Consider the following 8,793-nt stretch of genomic DNA (forward strand, 5'->3'; position numbering starts at 1 on the left):
ATCTAGGTTAAGCCACGTAATTTACAAAGCACTAGAATGCACATCAAGTGCCTGAGATTCAAAAGCTGTACCTTTGTTCATTACACCTGAACTCTTTCCCTCCAGATTTCAATAGTTACTTGATAGCTGTGTCAACTTGGATCAGTTACACAATTCCTTGAGCAGTCAGTTTTCTCGTCTATTAAAAGAGGAATAAACCTCTAAGAAAAAAAAGATTGTGAAGATTAAAGATGCAAATCTCCTAGCACAACTGCTGGCATTTAAGAGGCACTCAACAAATTACAGAATCCTTTTCACCTGAGTGCCAGAGCCAGCGCTCTTTTAAAATTCGATTCGAGTTCTTGAAGAGAGGGACCTTTTCTTGTTCATCCTTGTAACCCTTTGTGCCATGCCTGACAGGCACATGCCTTTTTTCCCTTCTTTTCCACTCCTAAATGTTAAAACATATACCTTATTCACTTCGTATCTCAGTAAGCTTTAATACCTGTAGAAACATATTGGTATTTTTACACTTGATAGACAAATAGTAAGGAACGATGGCTGTCAAGATTTCCCTTTATACTTATTTCTATTTCTCTCGAGTGTGCGAATATTTGAGTTTCTGCAAAATATCAACTAACATCTTTACTTGACCTACCTCCTTATTCATAAAGCCTTCCTTAAGATAGTTTTCAACCTCGGGTCTCAAAGATATCTTAGGGAAAATAGACATTTTTCCTGTTGTTTAGTTCTCCACCAACAGAAATGCTGGAAAACGGTGTTTTGTTTTTTTTTCTTTCCGAATTAATAGTGACGAGTGTCTTGACACCAGATGCTCAGGAAAATCTTGCCGATCACGCTGAGTTAATTTCGGAAATGCAGAGGTACACGCTTTCTCAAGCCTAGCCGATTAGAAGGGGCTGCCGGGCTTCCACCACACCTCATCGAGGCAATGTTTTCTGGTAGAGATGCTCATGGAAATCACTGAGCCAATGCCACCCACGTTGCAAAGAACCAAAAAAAGAAGAAAATGCTTAGTAACTGAATCCGTGGTGAAACGGACGCAGATCAGTAAGCCAGGCTGACAGCAGCTCGGTCCCTTTATCTTTTCTATCAATTTCCAAACACGCGCCCCCTATTTCTCGGCGGAAAGTCGCTTCCGGCTTACGTCACGTCCGGCGCCTGCGGCCCACCCCTCCCTTTCCGGTCCCCCAATCCACAGCCGCAAGTTTCCCCAACACTGCGTTACGCTACGCCACGCCCCCGGAGGTTCCTAACCCTGCGTGAGGCTCTTTCACCTGCCTCAGGTTAAGTAGGCAGGGCCGGCGGGCGGGATGGTCAAAGATATTTAGTTCCCGGTACCGGAGGGCTACGTGCCAGGGGCAATGGGGAAACTGCCAAATGGCGTGGGTTGAGTGGAAGATGTTGCTGGACTGAAAAAAGGCACAGCCCAGTTGCTGTCCTGCCAGATGTCCTCCAGTTAGAGGATGAGGCCAGAATTTGGGCGCATCAGCCACCGTTTGATTTCATGACATGATTTTACCTCTCTCAGGCATACAGATCTGACTTCAGTTGTGAAGTTCATAGGGTTCATATTTTTGAAAGTTGGGCTAATGGTCTGTTAATATCCAATGCTCAGGTAAAACTTAAAACCCACAGACAGTGTTTACAGTTAGTTATAAGGCTGCTACTTGTATCACAGTTGACATATTCTTTAGAGTTTGGAAGACCCTTGCCATTTTTTTTTCTTTTTTTTCATCATAAGCAGACAAGGATATAGATTCAAAGAACGAGGATATCTAACCAAACTCACTGAGTCATTTTATAATTGTACAGGAAAGTCAAAATAATTCTATCACCTTGACATATGTTTTTTGCAGCACACCATGGTAATTTACACATAAGTATAGGAAAGGGTTTTTTATTGTTTTTTTCTCTTTAATTTTCACACCGAATTATACACACAGACTCACACACATAGAACAGGTACTTTCCATGACACACCAACTCTTTATGAGAAAGAGTAGAAAATAATGTATGACCATTATACCACACAACAACCTGCAAGTTGTTTATCATTTTCTCTGCTCTTTTTTTTTTTTTTTTTTGAGTTTCTGTCGCCCAGACTGGAGTGGAATGGTGGGATCTCGACTCACTGCAACCTCCACCTCCTGGTTCAAAAGATTCTCCTGCCTTGGCCTCCCGAGTAGCTAAAATTACAGGCATGTGCCACCAGGCCCAACTAATTTTTGTAATTTTAGTAGAGACGGGGTTTCACCATGCTGGCCAGGCTGGTCTCAAACTCCTGACTTCAACTGATCTGACTGTCTAGCCTCCCAAAGTGCTGGGATTACAGGCGTGAGCCACCACGCCCAGCCCATTTTCTCTGTTTTAAAGAGTAAATCAAGGTTCCTAGGGTTGAAACAACTCTCCATGTTCTCACAAATAAAAAGCCAGGATAAAGACTAGTAATTTGGCTTCTAGAGCCAATACCTTGTCCTTGACCATAGCATATTTCTTCAATAAATCCATGAGATTCTTTCATGGCTAAAACATCTGAAAGTGATAAATGTCTAAATCAGACATTTCCAAAGGAATTTATGTAGCCTGAATTTCATGGTGACCATAGCACCACTGATGGCTGGAATCTGTATTTTATCGATAAAGGAGGAGAAACAAGTTGAACTACATTTTAAACTCCACAAGGATAGAGACTTTATCACACCACTATGTACCCAAGCCTAATCCATAATAGGCACTCAAATACTTACTGAATGACTAAATGAAAAGATGGATGAACATCTCTATAAACTATGGAAAGAAAATGCTGATAAAGCATTTGCCAGAAATTACTTCACTAGTGCCACACACGGACAGTATTGAGGACATTTAGACTTTTTTGTTTGTTTGAGATGGAGTCTCATTCTGTCGCTCAGGCTGGAGTGCAGTGGTGCTATCTCAGCTCACTGCAACCTCTGCCTCCCAGGTTCAAGTGATTCTCCTGCGTCAGCCTCCCCAGTAGCTGGGATCATAGGTGCCCACCACCACGCCCAGCTAATTTTTGTATTTTTAGTAGAGATGAGGTTTCACCATGTTGCTCAGGCTGGTCTCGAACTCCTCAGCTCAAAGTGATCCACCCACTTCAGCCTCCCAAAGTGCTGGGATTACAGGCGTGAGCCACCACACCCAGCCATTTAGACTATTCTTGACTAGATGTTATTGTAATGACAGTTAATGTTGATGAAGATATCTCTTGGGATTCCAAGGCTGGATCCAAGAAAAGCATATTACAAAACAAGAAGTTGGCATAGTAGATATGTGCTATGTAAGCAAAGGAAAACTACTCTATGAATACACCCATATAAGATTTATTTAGGCTACAAGTTCTTAATATGGGTGATATGGCTCCCCAGGGTGTGGGGAACTCAGGGAGGACTGAAACAATTTTTGATACAATCTCACTCTTTTTAGTTTGTGGAACTCCAAAGCTTAACCTTACCAAAACAATCACTCCTGAGCATTTAATTTCATGGTAAGGGTATGGGAGAATTAGCAGGAAAAAATGTCTAGAAAGGCTCTTTAGGGGGATGATAATTTTAAAAGGTTGATAAAACACTGATTTAGGTGATCACTTCCCTCGAGTCTCACTCTGTCGCCCAGGCTGGAGTGCAATGGCATGATCTCGGCTCACTGCAACCTCCGCTTCCTGGGTTCAAGCGATTCTCCTGCCTCAGCCTCCTGAGTAGCTGGTATTACAGGTGCCTGCCACCATGCCCAGCTAGACAGTTAACTAATTTCTATCTAGTCCTCCCTTTTTCTGTTCTTCCAGGTTGCCTTTTTATTTCTTCTATGACAGACATGCCTCTTTTACTTGCCAAAATGTTATTTCAGATTGATCTTGGAAGAAAGGTCTTAATTCTGCCTCTGGCTATCTCCATTCAAGGGAACTTCTTTCCTTCTTAATTTCAAACCTGAATGGTTCTATGAAAATAACATGACACCTATAGTCACCCATTCACCCATAAATCCAATCCTGTATCAGTACAGCAGCTCCAGTCTAAGCTCAAATTTATTTGGCATTTGAGACACAATAAATTAGGGACTATAATATCTGGAAAGTGGCCTGGCGCAGTGGCTCATGCCTGTAATCCCAACACTTTGGGAGGCTGAGGCCGGTGGATCACTAAGTCAGGAGTCCAAGACCAGCCTGATCAATATGTAAAACCCCATCTGTACTAAAAATGCAAAAATTAGCCTGGCGTGATGGCACGTGCCTGTAGTCCCAGCTACTTGGGAGGGTGAGGCAGGAGAATCGCTTGAACCAGGGAGGCAGAGGTTGCAGTAAGCCAAGATTGTGGCACTGCACTCCAGCCTGGGCGAGACTCTGTCTCAAAAAATAAATAAATAAATAAAATTTAAAAGTCTGGAAACTAAAGGGAAGAATGAATACGATTTAGTTAAGAATACTGCCAGGATTAAACAAACAAAAAATCAATCTTGGATTGGTTCATCTTTATTTCTAGAAATAATACTATATACCTTACCGAGAACTTCCCATTTTTCTTGCCACGCTTATGGAATATTGGAAATTAGCACCATAATTTGCTTTGGGGAACACTTCTCTGAAAATCCAGCAGTCCAACTGTTGCCAGACTTAAATCCCTGGCTGCTTTATCTTGCACATATCCTTCCCACCTAAGAAAGGAACAAACAACATAGATTCTTACAAAGAAAATGGTATTAACATATGACTGAAGTTTAGCAGGGTTCCTGGGCAATCTATGTCTTTGACACCTCTGGTGTCAAGCTACTAGGGTGCAGATTCCAGTTCTTGCAACCTCAGTCAAGTATTAAAGTTCTTTGCACTTCAGTTTCTTCATCTGTGAAATACAGATAATAGCTCCTGCTTCACAATTTTACTATAAACCAAACAAATTAGGTAGAGTGCTTTAAATGGTACTAGAACAAAGTCCTCTGTAAATGTTACATAGTATTAACATACATGTACTGAAGGAATGGCTATAGGATAGTGAAACGTCATTTGTAAGGAAAGAACTAAAGTGACCCAAATTCTGACATGTCAAGAGAGTCAACTTTTCTATCTAAGGGAGGAGTGAAGATTTCAGGTGTTTAGGAAATGTAAGAGGCTCCACCCGAAGGAATGGGACTGTAGTAAAGAGGGGCAAAGCTGTTTCCAGAGAAGAGAGGACCAGAAACTTCAAGAAATTGAGTCAGCTTCAAAAGCCAAAAACCTACTATAAATGGGTAATTTATAAGCCACCATGACTGCCACTGAGCAGCCGAGCCCCTAAAGGACTACATGTGTTGATGATACAAGCTTTGAAGTACCTGTTGGAAGGAGCATTTATCAAATGTAGGAAGGCTGGTGACATTGAGCCCTAAACTACAGAAGAGATGTCAATTCTCATTGATTGAATTATGACCAAAGTCATAGACCTATGGCTAGTTTGATCTAGTAGATATTTTGAAACTCAGGATATTATGGCTTCTCTTTGTAAACATAAAGCAACTTTGTCAGAAATTTATCAACATTTTATCAACATACTCTTCGTAATGACAGGAGCGAGACGTGAGTTTCTTTTATATTACTTACAGCATCAAAAATTGTTGGTCTCTCAATATTTACAGAAGGCGATCATATTGATTTCAGACCATATGGCAGGTAGAATTTTCTGACGGGAAATCTATCAGTCACACCTAATCTGGAGACTGATCAACTAAACTAAAATCACAATGGGCATTACCTTAAAGGTTGAGGAAAGTTAAAAAATGGTGGCTTCCAGCACTTTGGGAGGCCAAGGCAGGTGGATCACGAGGTCAGGAGTTCAAGACCAGCCTGACCAACATGGTGAAACCCCATCTCTACTAAAAATACAAAAATTAACTGGGCATGGTGGTGCATGCCTGTAATCCCAGCTACTCAAGAGACTGAGGCAGGAGAACTGCTTCAACCCGGGAGGCAGAGGTTGCAGTGAGCTGAGATCACACAACTGCACTCCAGCCTAGGTGACAGAGTGAGACTCCGTTTAAAAAAAGTAATGGACAGATTGATCAGAGTTGTATAAGTAATAAATTGAATTCAATTACAGCTACAGCTAGCTCTTCCAAGTATTATCTGAAGTTAGTTTGTAATAGTTCCTTTTAAAAACATCTTACAGTTTTATTTTTTAAATTCCCGAGTTGTTTGACATTTTTCTTCCTTGAACTCTTTAAAATATTTTGTTGAACTGGATAGAGATTTTACTGGGATTCCAATTTAATTAAAGGAAGTTATTTCCAATGAACACTTAAGAAAATTAGTTACAATCCTTTTTTTTTTTTTTTTTTTTTTTTTTTTTTCGGTTCAGACAGGGTCTCACTCTGTCACCCAGGCTGGAGTCCAGATGCATGATCTTAGCCCACTGCAGTCTTGACCTCCTTGGCTCAAATGAGCCTCTTGCCTCAGCCACCCCATTAGTCGGGACTACACATGTGCACCACCATGTCCAGCTAATTTTTGTATTTTTTTGTAGAGACAGGATTTCTCCATGTTGTCTGGGTTGATCTAAAATTCCTGGGCTCAAGTAATCCACCTGCCTTGGCCTCCCAAACTGCTAGCATCACAGGCATGAGCCACCGTGCCTCTCCTAATGTAATTGAAAGTATTTTTTCTAACAGATCGATAGGTACATCAGCATGATTTCTGTTTAGATAATACACAACTATATTCTGTTAATCAATCATATTACTTTTGATAATTGTGGCTATTTTTCTTTCCCTCCAGTTTGTAAAAATTTTAGATTTCCAAATCAGCAAATAAAACTTTTAAATATGAAAAAATAGTTTTAAAATATTAGAACAGTCTCATTGTCAGGTAAATTGTTCATAAGAAAGGTGTTAAAAGTAAGTTAAAAGTAAATTTTAACGAACTGAAAACTTCAACACTAAAGTTTTCTGAAATTTCAAAGAAGCAAAACCAATAAAAATATCAAGAGCCATGTTCAAATAAATACATTCATTCCACTTAGTTAAAAGTAGAAGTATAATTCAAACTTACTGTCTCTAAAATATCATAAAAATGTTTAAGAAATCTATAGTTTTTTTTGCTTCAAATCTCTGCATTTTCTTTATTTTATTTTTATTTTTATTTTTTTAGACGGAGTCTCACTCTGTCGCCAGGCTGAAGTGCCCTGGTGTGATCTCTGCTCCCTGCAACCTCTGCCTCCCGGGTTCAAGCAATTCTCCTGCCTCAGCCTCCTGAGTAGCTAGGATTACAGGCGCGCGCCACCACACCCGGCTAATTTTTGTATTTTTAGTAGAGACAGGGTTTCACCATGTTGGCCACGATGGTCTCCATCTCTTGACTTCGTGATCCACCCGCCTCAGCCTCCCAAAGTGCTGGGATTACAAGCGTGAGCCCCAGCGCCCAGCCAAATGTCTGCATCTTCATACAAAAATGCTTTGTTCTTTTCAGAAATGGTTTCTTAGAAATCCGAAAGCCAGAAAAAAAAAAAAGCAGAATGTGGTTTACATCCATGTCTAACAATTGAAGAAGCTGTTACGGAATCTAAAGTTTGTTTTGTGATAATGAAGCTAGGACTAAAAATGTCCTTTTAAGCCATTACTTACACAAACACAAAATTATTCACATTTATGGTCCAACTGATAGTCATGAAAGTTAAGTTTGCATAGGGTCAGTACATTCTTTTTCCTCTACATAGGAGGTTGAAACTTGCCTTTAATGTTGTAACGTTGGAGCATATTATCCTGCATCTAAGTCTTAAAGGGTCTTTAAACCATAGCACTGGGAGGACGTAAGTCATACATTCTCCTTGTACAGGTTAACTCAAGAGTTTGGCATGTTAAAAGGCCACGTTGCCAAGGTTAAAATCCAACCATCTGACTGAAGTCAGAGTCTAAAAAAGTTTTAAGCTTGCTCCTCCGTCAACTGGTTTCAAGGACATTCAGTTTCGTTTCATGCCAGGCTGTGAAGCTTTTCTTTTCAATGCTAGAACCTAACCATGGAAAGTGGAATTGAAAACAATTACACAGCGAATTGGCTTATGCGTGGACTTCGATCTGGGATCCACGAACATACCTAATGCTTGGCAGAATGGAGAGGGGTGCTATGTGTTATTATTATGTGTTATTATTAATCACATAACTGAACTCTGTGGCTCCAGGCCTTCCATGGCTCGTCTCCCAATCAATTCTTTTCAGAACTAAGAATCACGACAGGGGCCGGGCGCGGTGGCTGAGCCTGCAATCCCACCACTTTGGGAAGTCGAGGCAGGAAGATCGCTTGAGCCCAGGAAATTGAGTCCCCCTGGGCAACACAGCCCGACCTCGTCTGCAATCGATCAATCAATGAGTACATAAATGCATAAGCCAATGAATGAATACGTGAATGAATAGATTAATAAATGAATGAAGAAGAATCACGGCAGAACTCCTAACCCCTAGCACGCCTGCCTAGGGGAACAGGAAGAAGTCAGGAAAGAAACACTCTTCACTTCTGTGAGTTTTCTAAGGGCAGCAAACGGCGGCTGCTCACTTAGAGAACCTATGGTCTTTCCTGGTTTTAGAGGTCAGGGAAGCAGCTGCTAGCAGCAGAGACTCAAATCAAAGGGGAGTCCCACAAACGCTTTGAAGGCTGACATCAGAAGGAGCACGCACCAAGGGAAATTTCCCACCTCCCCGCGATACCGCAAATTCCCAGCCGCTGGCCGTTTGGGACTCTCCCACCGGAAGTGAAACCGAAGAAAACGCCACGTCGAAGGCGTGGGTTGCCGTAAGCGCGCCGACGTCACGCGC

At 41.3% G+C, this 8,793-nt stretch overlaps 1 protein-coding gene across 18 annotated transcripts in view; it reads right to left on the reverse strand.

Annotated features, from left to right (window-relative positions):
• NSUN6 (NOP2/Sun RNA methyltransferase 6) overlaps nt 1-8,784 on the reverse strand; it is a 113,800-nt gene extending 105,016 nt beyond the window's left edge. For 4 of the 18 annotated variants that reach the window (XR_010146814.1, XM_063781444.1, XM_024346240.3 and 1 more), the window contains exons 1-3: nt 8,656-8,762; nt 4,524-4,674; nt 638-963 (exon numbers count right to left, since the gene is read on the reverse strand). Coding sequence is in view for 7 of the 18 variants with exons in the window: in XM_063781444.1 (XP_063637514.1) it covers nt 638-712 (75 nt within the window). In the remaining 11 variants the exon portion in view is untranslated. Of the gene's footprint in view, nt 1-71; nt 179-637; nt 4,497-4,523; nt 4,675-8,655 lie in introns of those variants that run through there. The other 14 variants (XR_010146815.1, XM_063781445.1, XM_024346239.2 and 11 more) reach the window with 11 other exon arrangements.
• Nucleotides 8,785-8,793: the final 9 nt, after the last annotated feature.

This window comes from Pan troglodytes, chromosome 8 (assembly GCF_028858775.2).
Source record: "Pan troglodytes isolate AG18354 chromosome 8, NHGRI_mPanTro3-v2.0_pri, whole genome shotgun sequence".
Taxonomy (NCBI): Eukaryota; Metazoa; Chordata; class Mammalia; order Primates; family Hominidae; genus Pan; species Pan troglodytes.